Here is a 13,739-nt window from a genome sequence, read left to right as displayed (position 1 = left end):
CCCGGCCCGGGGCACGACCCCGTGCCTCCTGCATCGGCAGGCGGACTCTCAACCACTGCACCACCAGGGAAGCCCCATCCACTTTTTTTAATTAAAAAATTTTATTACGATAATTTCAACAGACACAAAAAGTAGACAATAAGCCCACACATGTCTATTAACCAGTTTCAAGAACCACTAACATTTTGCTATATGAGTTTCATCTCAAGTTTTGAATGCTATTTCTTTTTAAGTACAGGTGATGGACATCATGTTGTTTTACTCATAAACATTTCAGTAAGTATCTAAAAAAAAAACAATAGGAGTGTATTGTCTTAAATAACCACAATGCCATGATCACGTCTAACAACATTAACAGAAACATCTTATCATCTAATCCACATTCAAATTTCCCCAATTGTCTCAAAAACATCTATTTACAGTTTTATTTGAATTGGAACCTGACAAAATACATTCATTGTATTTCTTCTTTTTTTTTAATATTGATGTGTAATTCACAATATAAAATTTACTATTTTAAAGTGAACAATTCAGTGACATTTAGTACATTCACAATGTTGTGCAACCACCACTTCTATCTAGTTCCAAAACATTTTTATCACCCCAAAGTAAACCCCCATACCCACTAAGCAATTACTCCCCACTCACCCCTCCCCACCAAAACCTAGCCAATACCAATCTTCTACCTTTCTCTAAAGATTTACCCATTCTAGATACTATATATAAATAGAATTATACAATATGTGACTTTTGTGTCTAGCACCTATAGTTTGCATAAAATTTTCCAGATTCATCTACATTGTAGCATGTATCAACACTTCATTCCTTTTAATGCTTAAATAATATCTTAATAATATGATAATAATATTGCAATTTCCCTACATCCTTGTCAACACTAGTTATTTTCCTTCTTCCTTTCTCCTTCTATTACTACAGCTATCCTAGTGGGTGTGAAGAGGTATAGCATTATGGTTTTGATTTTCATTTCCCTAATAATTAAGCATCTTTTCATGTGCTTATTGGCCATTTGTATATCTTCTTTAGGGAAATGCCTATTCAAGTCTTATTTGCATTTTTTTAATTGGGTTGTTTCTCCTTCTGTCAAGCTGCAAGCGTTCTTTATATATTCTGGATACTAGACCCTTATCAGATATATGATCTCCAAATATTTTCTTCCACTCTGTAGATTATCTTTTCACGTTCTTGATAATGTCCTTTGATACACAAAAGTTTTTAATTTAGAGGAAGTCCAATTTATCTATTCTTTTGCCATTGCTTTTGGTGTCATATACTCCCCCATTTAACAAAAACTTTTTGAGTACTTGCTATGCACATTTTAGGCATTGAGGAGACAAGCAGTGAGCCATACAGACACATATTCCTGCTTTCATGGAGCTTATATTCTAGTGGGAGGAGATAGACAACAAATAAGACGTCAGTAAAACATAATAGTATGCTAAAATGTGATCAGCATTATGAAAAAAGACAGGGAAAAGGAGGATGAGAAGCTCTGGGGTGGAAGGGGTTTAAATTTTACAAGGGAGCTCAGGTGGTCAGCTGGGCTATTCTGTGAAGGTGACATTTGAACAAGACTTGGAGAAGGTGAGGGCTAAGACATGTGGACACCTGGAGGAAAAATATTCTAGGCATAGGGAACAGCTAGAACTGGGAGCCTGAGTTGGCAGCATGATGAACAGAAACGAATCCCGTGTGGCTGGCGTGCAATAACCCAGGAAGACAGTCACAGAAAATAAAGTCCAAGGGGTAAGAAGGCAGGGGAATCATGTAGATCTTTCTAAGCCATCATGAGGACTTTGGCTTTTATTCTGAAAAAAATGAGGAGCCACTGGAGGGCTGTGAACCAATAAGTAACATGAAAGAAAAAAAGAGTAGCATGATCTGGCTTAAGTTTTAAAAGGATTATTCTGCTGTTTTATTGAGAAGCGACTATGGGGGTGGGGTGAGGACTGGATTTAGATGGAGACAAGAAGACCATGTAGGAAGATATTGTAGTAATCTGGGAAAAAAATAGAATGGTGGCTTAGATTAAGGTGGTAGCTGTGGAGAGGGAAATGAGTGGTCGAATTCCAGACATGTTCTGATGGTAAAGTAAATAGGATTGTCCATAGGATTATATGTGGTGTGTGAGAGAAACGTGTTGAGAATTGCCCCCAAGGTTTTCCAGCCCCAGCAACTGGAAGGACAGAGTTGCCCTTTACTGAGGTAAGGAGACTAAGTGTGGAACAGTTTTTGGAGGGACTGTCAGAAGTTTATTTTTGGATGTGTTAAGCTGAAATTGTTTATCAAACTTCCAAGCTACATCAACAGTAGGAGATTCTAGTCTGAAACTCATGGCGGAGGTTTGGGATGAGTGTGTGAATTAGGGAGTCATCAGTTGACTACATGGGATCGTATGGGGATTGAGTGACGATGGAAATCAGACGTGCACAGGTGAAGCCCTGGAGCCCAGCAAGATTAAGAGGGCTGGGAGAAAGGGTGGGACCCGTAAAGGAGTCTGGAAGGGATTGCCCCGTGATGTAGAGAGAAGGACCAGGGGACTGTGGTACCTGGAAACCAAGGAGGAGAGTGTTTCCAGGAGGAGGAAGAGCTCAGCCATGTTGAGTGTGGCAGACAGGTTAAGGAAAATGAGCAGGTTAAGGCTGACTAGAATATGTTTCAGAGAGACTGGGAGGAGAGAAATTGGAAACAGCACAATTCTGTTGAGGAGATTTGCTAAAAATGGGAACAGAGAAACAGGGTGGTAGCCAAAGGAGAAAGAGTGAAAGATTTTTTTCTTTGTGTTTGTTTTGTGTTATTTTTCCTGTCTTAAAAACAACGTATTTGTGTGTTGATGGGAATGATTCAGTAGCGTGGGGAGAAACTGGAGATGGAAGAACGCAGGGAGAATTGGGGCCCAAGATTCTGAGTAATTTAGAAGGGATGAGATCTTATATACAGGTGGAACGGTTGGCCACGGATAGGATGAGAGACAACTCATCTTTCGTACCAGGAAGGAAGGCAATGTCAAGGGTTTAGGTGCTTGTAGGTTCAGAGCTTTTGGCAGGTCCCTTCTGATTGCCTCAACTTTCTTACTGAGTTAAGAAGCAAAGTCATTATTTGACAGAGAGAGAGGGGAGGACATGATGGTGATTTGAGGAGAAAGGAGAAAGTGTGAAAGATGGGAAGCCCCAAGGACCACTTGAGGTTTGTGATGAATTTCAAAAGAACTCAGTCAGCATAGAGGTGTGAGGTTTTCCAGCTATGCAGGTATAATCAGGTGGAGAAATGGATTTAAAACAAGGTTGTAGATTTTCCTAATGATTAAAAGAAAACAAGAGAAGGAAAAGTGTTAAGGGTTCATGCAAGGGAGCTAATGTTGTGTTTGACCATGGAATTTAAGCTTGGTTAGGAAAGAAGAGAGATCAACAATAAGGTGAAAGACAGTGAAGAGGTGTGAGGGGGAAAGATTGATAAATAAATATTCATCTTTGTAGTAGGAAACCAATAAATATCTAAAACTGAATCACTTAGTGACAGTATAAGCATATTATCTGGAGATATGAATATTAATAAAAAACAAACCAAAAGAGTTGAAAGTTGTTGCTCTGGAACATGCGAAATGGGATAAGGAGGCTTTGAGAACTACTTGACTTTTTTTAAAAAAGCTATGCACATACGTAACTTTAATAAAAATAAAACAAAGAATATTACCGCCTGGCGAGGGGTTAAAAAGAAACTAGAATATTAGAAGTGTATAACAAATGTTCAGACTAAAACTATCATCACAGTGAAATGTCTCCTTCTTAGGAAAATATATTTTAACAAGTTTGTTTAGGTAGAGGTTCAAAAATTTAAAGTCTCCCCAGATTTTCCCACAAAGAAAATTTTGAAAATCTACTTCTCTATGAATAAGTGTGCAAAGATGCATAAACAAGGATATTTATTGTAGCATTGTTTGAAACAGGAAAATATCAAGAACATTCTGAAATGATCAAATATAGTTTTTTCCTAGAAATGTAATCCACTTTTAGTAATTTCATTGTAACTGGAGAAAGGGAGACAAATTACCTGATTAATGGCTCCCAACATCTCAGCCCTACTGGCCACTCGAGCTGTGCACTGACTGAGGAATGTTACACTTTTCTCCAGCTTCTTAATGATTTCCTGGGCTTGACTGTCATCTTCACAAAGAGGTGTTAAAGACTGCACAGAAAGTAAAGTATTAAAAAGTATCCAACCCAAGTATTCAGCAAGTGATTCTAACACTGACTATATTGTAAATGCAGATGAATCTATTATCTTTGTGGAAGGTGAAAAGCAGCAGCAAAGACCAATAATGAATAATACTGAAATATTAATACCTTTGTTGGTTATGAGGTAGACCTATGCAGGTATTCACAAAGCCTTTTATACTATTTTTGATCCCTTCCTTCTTTACTTCCCAAATTTGCTACTCCTTCATGTGTGTTTATATCTTTCTTCTACAATTAATAGGATGGGATGTAATTAATTGGCAATGGTAAAGAAATTATGCCTATAAATGAATTGAATACACTATATGAAGAGCATAGTTTGAACTTTTAAGAAAAGTAATAAAAATATACTCGAATTAGATATGACTCTGATTACTAGATTTGCTCTTCTATTGATGACAAGGTGAGATTGAGCTGGTTAGGCCGTTACGTCTTCATTGCCTTATGAATATTTATCTCAAACCTCTGCCCTTGAACCAAGATGATGGCTTTCCTGATGGAAGGCCATCTGTTTCACTGGGGTGGAGAAAGAATTAAGAGAACAGCATATTTGGAAGCCAACAAGCCATTGCTCATTAGCTGTGTGATCATGAGCAAATTTCTAATACTTGTGCATGTCTAAAATACCATAAATTTTGTATAGCATCAGAAAGGAAAAATGCTTCCAATAAAACCAAAAGGCATCATTGACTGTAAATTGCATCTTCATTCTACAAATGTTATAATATCAAGCTTTCTGATTTGCTTTTTCCTCATCTGTCAGATGGAGACAACTGCATCTTCTTTCCAGGGATACTGTGACATGAGAGGTAATAGATGCCAATTGCTTGTCACACCATAGATGCTCAATGAAATAGCAGCCACTTTTGAAACAGGCAGATATGTATGAGTTGCAACTGGAAAGTTGCTAACCAACTGGAATGACCATTGTCAGACATACAGTTCCTTACTGCAGTTTAAATAACCACCATTAGTTAGAAAGAGAAGAGCATATATTAGTTGTTAGTCAAACAGAATATGGCTTACCAAAACTTAATCATGAAGAAATAGAAAATTTGAGTAGACCAATAATTAGTAAGGAGATTGAAGCAGTTATAAAAAGAAAAATCTCCCAAAGAGGAAAAGTCCAGTTCCAGATGGCTTCACTAGAGAATTCTATCAAACAGCTAAAGAAGAGTTAATACCAATCCTCCTGAAACTCTTGCAAAAAATTGAAGAGGAGGGAACACTTCCAAGTTCATTCTCTGAGGCCAGAATTACCCTGATACCAAAGCCAGACAACAACATTTCAGGAAAACTACAGACCAATATTCATTATGAATAGTGATGTAAAACTCCTCAACAAAATACTAGCAAATTGAATTCAATAGCACATTAAAAGGATTATAAACCATGACCAAGTGAGATTTAGTCCTGGAATGCAAGGATGGTTCAACATATGAAAATCAATCAGTGCAATACACCACATTAACAGAATGAAGGATAAATATCCCATGATTATCTAAACTGATAAGAAAAGCATTTGACAAGATTCAACACCTTTCATGATAAAAATATTCAAAAAAACAGAAATACAAGGAAACTACCTCAATATAATAAAGGCCACATATGAACACTCACAGCTAAAATCATACTCAATGGTGAAAGACTGAAAGCTTTTCCTCTAAGATCAGAAACAAGGCAAGGATGCCTATTCTCACCACTTCTATGCAACTTAGTACTGGAAGTCCTATCCAGAGCAGTTAGGCAAGTAAAAAAATATATTCAAAAAATCCATATTGGAAAGAATGAAGTAAAATTATCTTTGTTCACAGATGACATGATCTTACCTAAAGAGACCCCTAAAGATTCCACAAAAAGACTGTTAGAACTAATAAACAAATTCAGCAAATTTGTAGGATACAAAATCAACACACAAAAATCAACTGCATTTCTATGCACTACCAATGAACCATCTAAGAAGGAAATTAAGAAAATAATTCCACTTACAATAGCATCCAAAAAAATAAAATAGTTGAGAATAAACATAACCAAGGAGATGAAAGACTTGTACACTGAAAACTACAAAACATTGCTGAAAAAATGAAAGAAGACACAAAGGGGAAGGCATCCTGTGTTCATGAACTGGAAGACTTAATTTTGTTAAGATGTCCATACTATTCAAATCAATCTACAGATTCAATGTAATCTCTATCAAAATCCCAAAGGCATTTTTTTCAGAAACTGAAAAATTCATATGGAATCTCAAAGAACCCCAAAGAGCCAAACAATTTTGAAAAAGAAGTACAAAGCTAAAGGTATCCCATGTCTTGGCTTCAAAACACATTACAAAGATACAGTAACCAAAACAGTATGGTTCTGGCATAAAGACAGGCCAGTAGAACAGAACAGCATGCCCAGAAATAAACCTATACATATATGGTCAAATGATCTTTGACAAGGGTGCCAAGAGTACAAAATGGGGAAAGGATAGTCTCTTTAACAAATGATGTTGGAAAACTGCAAAAGAGTAAAGTTGGGCTCTTATTTTACACCATATACAAAAATCAACTCAAAATGGATTAAGGACCTAAATGTAGGACCCCAAACTATATAACTCTAGAAGAAAACATAGGGGAAAATCTTCATGACATTGTATTTGGCAATGATTTCTTGAATATGACACCAAAAGCATAGGTTACAAAAGCAAAAATAGACAAATAGCACTACATCAAACTTACAGACTTTTGTTCATCAAAGGACATAATCAACAGAATGAAAAGGCAACTTATGGAATGGGAGAAAATATTTGCAAATCATATATCCTATTTTAAAATTGGCAAAGGACTTAGACATTTTCCAAAGATGATATACAAATGGCCAATAAGCATATGAAAAGATGCTCAACAATACTAATCGTCAGAGAAATGCAAATCAAAACCACAGTGAGATACCACATTGCACCTATTAAATGGCTACCATCAGAAAACAGAAAATAGGGACTTCCCTGGTGGCGCAGTGGTTAAGAATCTGCCTGCCAATGCAGGGGACATGGGTTCGAGCCCTGGTCTGGGAAGATCCCACATGCTGCGGAGCAACTAAGCCCATGCGCCACAACGACTGAGCCTGTGCTCTACAGCCCACAAGCCACAACTACTGAGCCCACGTGCTGCAACCACTGAAGCCTGCACACCTAGAGCCCATGCTCCGCAACAAAGAAAAGCCACCACAATGAGATGCTGGTGCACCTCAACAAAGAGTAGCCGCCGCTCACTGCAACTAGAGAAAGCCCGCATGCAGCAATGAATACCGAATGCAGCCAAAAATAAATTAATTAATTTAAAAAAAAAAGAAGAAAACAGAAAATAACATGTTGGCCAGGATGTAGAGAAATTGGAACCTTGGTGCACTGTTAGTAGGATTGTAAAATGGTAACACCACTGTGCAAAACAGTACGGTGGTTCCTCAGAAACTTAAAATAGAACTCCATATGATCTGGCAATCCAACATCTGGCCATATTTCTAAAAGAATTGAAAGCAGGGTCTTGAAGAGATATTTGCACACCCATGTTCATAGCAACAATGTTCAATGTTCACAATAGCCAAGAGGTGGAAGTAACTCAAATATCCATCAATAAATGAATAGATAAACAAAATGTGGTATATACATACAATGGAATATTTCATTCAGCCTTAAAGGAAGGAAAGCCTGCCACATGCTACAACATGGATGAATTTGAAGACATTATGCTAAGTGAAATAAGCCAGTTACAAAAAGACAAATACTATATGATTCCACTTACATGAGCTATCTAAAGTAGTCAAATTCATAGAAACAGAAAGTAGAATGGTGATTACCAGGGGCTGAGAGAAGGGCAAAAGGGGAATAGTTTAATGGCTATAGAGTTTCAGTAAGCAAGATGAAAAAGTTCTGAAGATCTATCTCACAACAACGTGAATATACTCAACACTACTGATGTACACTTAAAATGATTAATATGGTAAATTTTACATTATGTGCTTTTTTAACCACAGTAAAAAAACAGAATATGGTTTCTATATTTTTATTTTCTTTTTCCAAAATTAGCCCCCTTAATTTTCCAACCCATCCGTATATTTATGGTGACTTCACAAAATAGAAGAATAATAGTTGTTACACTTCTGTGTACCTTACAGAAGGTTTGCCCATTATCTGACAAGACTGAAATGTCACCATTCTCTTTTTTCAGTTAATTAAATGGAAATCGTCTTTTGATTCTCTTCTTTGAAGCTTAACGTTGATATTATCTCCTGTTGCTCAGTTTTCTGCATAATTACTCTTCTGCCTGGAATCTATTTGAAGATACAGAGAGATGGCAGAAGATTCATATAACTACATTAAACGACATTTATTTATTTTATTCCTTATACCCTTCTATTGGTGAACCTTTTATCTTAGCCTGATCCTGAATTCTTACCTCCTATTAACTGACATTTGAGTCAGGCAGGGCTTGGTACCTAGTGTTGGTTTTAGTCATACAGGTAAACTCTTATGTAATTTTGAAAACCTTATTAATAATACAACCAAACGTGTAGTCCCCATATGTTATGAGTCTCACCTCTAACAGTTTTAAACAGTTAGTAATTTCTTTCTTCAAATTTTCTTCCGCCAAGTCACGGGATCTTTCTTCAAGCTTCACTCTTTTCTCCAAGGTGAACCAGTCACATTTAAATCCCAAAGATAACCTGAGAAATTCGGCCTGTTGTCAAAATAATGTGAGGGTGAGGACAGAACATTGGATGTAGTCAAATTTCCAGTTTAATACCAAATTACACTGAGGCATTTCTTTCTCCTCCCAGTGACATAATGCTGGCACGCATAGGCTTTCCCTGCACTTTGTCATGGCCAAGCCAGACAGACACCAAACGTACGATAGCTTGTGCAAAAGCTCTCAGGGACTGCAGGTGAGTGAGTCTGAAACACGTATTATTTTTACTAAAGGAAAAAACATTTGCTTGAAACTTACCTCCACCTCCTTCTCATTAGCAGAAGTGCTGTAAGATAAGAGAAAGAACTCAAACATAGTTCAACAGAAAAGCAAAAAATGTGAGCATGCTATATGAGGAGGAGCTTACTTGTCACTTTGTCTAAAGTTAACTGACTTCACAGGAAGAGAGGAAACAGCAGCGCCTATTAAAAGACAGTAAGATAAAAAAAAAAAAGACAATAAGATAGTATTTGGTTAAACAGGCTTAACAGCTACAGGCACATTCAATCCAATGTTGTTAGGGCCTCCCTCCACTAAACAAAGGCGTTCATTGAAATATGTCTGAGAAGACTGCCAGCTAATAATGCATTTGCTTAAATATAAGATAACGTTAGGCTACGCTTTGGGGATCATGAACATGTTGAAATTATGGGCTCACACTTCAGCATGTCAATAGTCTTTGAAAACCTGAAGATGTCTCAGAGTCAAGGAACAGCCCAATTTGTTCTTTCTGCATTTGAATGTTTATTTGATTTGATTCCATGGTTAAATGCATAGCCTCATCTGGTACCCTGGTTTTCCTGCGGACCAAGGATTTAAAACCAGCAACTTTTATGAGAACTTTTATCAGGCACTTTTCTAAGTGCTTTATACATAATTTCTTCAATCCTCACAGCCAACCTTCTGTAGTGGGTATCGTTCTTATCTACAGTTTATAGGCTAGGAAACTGAATTGCAGCTTACCTAGCTCACACAGATATTGGGGAGAACTAAATAAAACTATGCATATAGAGAATTTAGCCTAGTACTTAGTAGAGTCTATATTTCATAAAGGGTACTTTCTTTTTTTTCTAACTCATCATTTCCACTTTGCAGATGAAGAAATTAAGACTCAAGGTTAAATAGCTTGCCAAAGTCACAGCAAGTAAGAGAGTGACCAAGCATACAGTGAGTGACTCCAAAGCCAGAACTCTATTCACTATTCCGTCCTAACAGAAGGGAGATGGGGAGAGAAGCATATTAGCACTCATTCTTCAAATACTGGCTTATTTGCTTTTAGACGGAACAATAAAAAAATAAGAGTAGAGCTTAGAATTTGCTACCAACATTGGCATGGTTCTTAGTTCACAATAGGGCACTAGTTATTACAAGACCTCTGGGCTTAACAGGCAATGCAACATAAATATGGCCTTTTGAAAACGCTACAAATTGAATCAAAATCAGTTCTATTTGGCTGATTTTATCTAGAGATGCAGAGTTGTAGATGCCATATCTTTACTCAGAAAGATTTCATCCATAAAACATACCAGCAGGGAATAAAAGTTCACATGGGGGTTGGAAGAGAACATTCCTTACCTCCTGCCACACATTCTTTTCTGTGCTCATTTATTGTTTCTGGTTCCCCTTTGGCTTCCTAAAATCATAAAGAGATTTTATTGCTGAACATAGAGTGGAAATCCTTCATAACGAATCATTTCTTGACTTCCTGTCCTCTCCTGCCTACCCTGTTCAAAAAACACTCTATAGTATGCAAAGAACTGTGCTAGGCATTCAGAAGAAAAGAGGACTGACTCCAAGGGGCTTTCTAATCTAGCTGAGGCATAAAAAACAGAAGTACATGAAAAGCTGCAATCATGATACAAGTTATTTCAAAGCAAACTAGGATTACTTGCCAAGTAAATGAGAGATAGATAAATATGTGCTTTGCAAAAGGAAGAGAGCAACACCATGGGTTAAGAAGCATGGAAAGTCTCTGCAGACAAGGAACAATCTGGAGCTTGAGGGAGAGATAGGACTGAATGGATGAAGAGGGGGCGTGGTGATCTGGGACTATCACACGCAGCTTTCCAGATGGATTGTTGGGGAAATTATGGCAAAATAGCTGCTAAGATTGTGCTATGTTTGGCTTTTACTCCATCTGAATATATTTTAAGGTCACTGACCAACTGTCCTACAAATGTATCCATACAAGAATCACCATAATAGTAGAGTTGCACTATACTGCCTGGGGAAATCTAAAGGAGAAACTATAGGTATACAATTATTTTAGGATAATCATTATTCAACATTCTCAGAAATTTTCCATAAAAAATAAGGCCAAGACAAATTTCCTTGGTAGGGCCCTTGATGCCATGTCATGTAAGTTCTGGACAACTGTAACAAATGAAATAATACAGGTAAAACACACAAATGAAATAATACAGGTAAAACACTATAAAAATCAATATTTACATACTCAAGTTTTTTTAATCCCCCCTCAACCCTGTGACATCTTCCAGCTATGGCATTTTCTTCCTCTCCTGTGCTTCCTGGTTACACTTCTTCTGGGAAGAGTTGTCCACAGTTGCTGTTTCTAGTTCCTCATCTCCCATCTGTGATCAGTGAACTACTCTGCCCCTGCCCCTAATGCTCCAAGAAAACCGCCCTCCCCAGTTATCAGTGAACTCCCTATTGCCAAATCCAATGGATAATTTTCAGCCTTTCCCTTTTTATTTATTTATTTACTTTTTTTGCAGTACACGGGCCTCTCACCGCTGCGGCCTCTCCCGTTGCGGAGCACAGGCTCCGGACGCGCAGGCTCAGCGGCCATGGCTCACGGGGCCCAGCCGCTCCGCGGCACGTGGGATCTTCCCGGACCGGGGCACGAACCCGCGTCCCCCTGCATCGGCGGGCGGACTCTCAACCACTGCGCCACCAGGGGAGCCCCAGCCTTTATCTTATGTGACCTCACTGTAGCTTCCAAATCGATCTATAATCCCCTCCTTCTTGAAGTTTTTTCATCCCTTGGTTCCCCTCTCCTGATGTCCCCCCATCACTGCAAAGTTCCTTCTTGGTCTCCTCCACCATTGCCTTCTCTTATTAGGCAATGGAATCATCAAGAGTCCATTATCCTCTGTGCTCTCTCTCTGCCTGCCCTCCTTCCTTGGGGAATCTCATCCACCTGCTTGGTTCTTTGCTGATAACTCACAAACGTGTGTCCGCTTCTGAAAGTCCCACGGGTGAGCTTATGAATATGTGTATATAGTTATCTATAAAATCTCCTTACAGGGTATTAATGATGTCTCATATCAACCTGAAACTTGACTTACCTCAAATTAAAGTAAATTTACCCCACAAATTCTTCTAACTCCCTCCTACTCTCATGTTATTCTATTCATTCTGTAGGTTACGCCATAAACCTGGGTATTGACCTTTTCCCAGACCCCTGATTATGTTATCATGTACTGTGAATGCTATACCCCAAGTATCTCTCAAATGAGTCTCACTTGCTCCATCATCACTAAATTCATACTATCTTCATTTCTTGCCTGAATTACTACTATAGCATTCTAACCAATTTTCCACCTCCATTACTACATTTTCTAATCCATTATTTTTTTAAGTTTTCTTTCTTTTTTTTTTTTTTTTTTTTTTGAGATGAGCTAGGAAAGACTAGAGGACTTGAATTTTCCTCTGTCCATTTTTTATAAGGGGCAACCACTTTCGGCATGTGGGCTAGCCGACACTACACTTTATATATACTTTACACTACAAAGAATTATCCCAAATCACATATCCGATTACTCCACTCCCTTCAGATAAGAATAGTATAAAATTTTTATCGACCTTTTTACCTTCAATGTATACATGCCACAACCTTCTCTTAACCTGAGTTAGTTGCATGAGTCTCTGTTTCTTGTAATCAAATAGGCCTAACTAAAAGAATGTTTATACACTGAGGGGAAAGCAATAATAATACACACACACAGACACACAGACACACACCTCCGCACATAGAATACAGAGAGGGACTGATGTATAAATAAGACCCTTGAAGGAACGTAGAATTGCCCATAGTCTGTAAGTTACCCTTCAAATAATTATAAATTCATACCAGTGGCGATATGCCTGCCCTTTAAGGAAAGGAATTTAATTCTTTTTCTATAAACATTTAAATATTCATCCTTATAATGTTTTATAGCAGTTTGCCATGTACCTGTATAACATTCGATACCACTCACTAGGTACCTCCTCCATGACAACTCTTCTGTCCTCTCACCCCAACCATTTCTCTTTCATATCGCTGACCAGTCTAATTACTGAGTAATTGTATGTTTCTTCCATTAATTACAACACATCTTTAAGACAGATATCACTGTTTTGTTTAGCCTTATTTATTAATGCCTTCATTTATTTAAGAGTACTCTACAGACAGATATTTAGCTTGTTTCCAGAAGATCTTTGATGAATAAATGAGTGAATGAATGCATGAATGAATGAAAGAAAAATCAGTGTGGAGTCAGGAGGTCCTACCTGAGTCTACTGAGTGACCCTGGATGGTTTGGACTCAATTTCTTCACCTGTACAATATTAGTATAACTAAATTCTATTAACCTCATAATATTTTGAAATGATAAAATGCAATAGTGCTTTTAAGAGTATTTTGCAAACTTAAAGGGACAGTTCTAAATATCATTGCAACATATTACTTTTACTGTTAACGTGCATATATTTCCTTACCTGATTTTTTTTTTTTTTTTTTTTTTTTTTTTTTTTGTGG

The 13,739-nt window shown here is 37.5% G+C and overlaps 1 protein-coding gene across 1 annotated transcript in view; it reads right to left on the bottom strand.

The window, feature by feature from the left end:
- The window catches only part of IRAG2 (inositol 1,4,5-triphosphate receptor associated 2), a 37,331-nt gene that overhangs the window by 9,402 nt on the left and 14,190 nt on the right, over positions 1–13,739 (bottom strand). Inside the window, exons 7-11 of the mRNA XM_007446273.1 lie at positions 10,556–10,613; positions 9,348–9,402; positions 9,239–9,266; positions 8,831–8,971; positions 4,069–4,203 (exon numbers count right to left, since the gene is read on the bottom strand). Of these exons, the coding sequence (XP_007446335.1) occupies positions 4,069–4,203; positions 8,831–8,971; positions 9,239–9,266; positions 9,348–9,402; positions 10,556–10,613 (417 nt within the window). The remainder of the gene's footprint in view (positions 1–4,068; positions 4,204–8,830; positions 8,972–9,238; positions 9,267–9,347; positions 9,403–10,555; positions 10,614–13,739) is intronic.

Source organism: Lipotes vexillifer, unplaced genomic scaffold (assembly GCF_000442215.2).
Source record: "Lipotes vexillifer unplaced genomic scaffold, Lipotes_vexillifer_v1.1 scaffold477, whole genome shotgun sequence".
Lineage (NCBI taxonomy): Eukaryota > Metazoa > Chordata > Mammalia > Artiodactyla > Lipotidae > Lipotes > Lipotes vexillifer.
The sequence above is the reverse complement of the archived record's forward strand: the minus strand, read 5'-3'. Positions and strand labels throughout refer to the sequence as shown.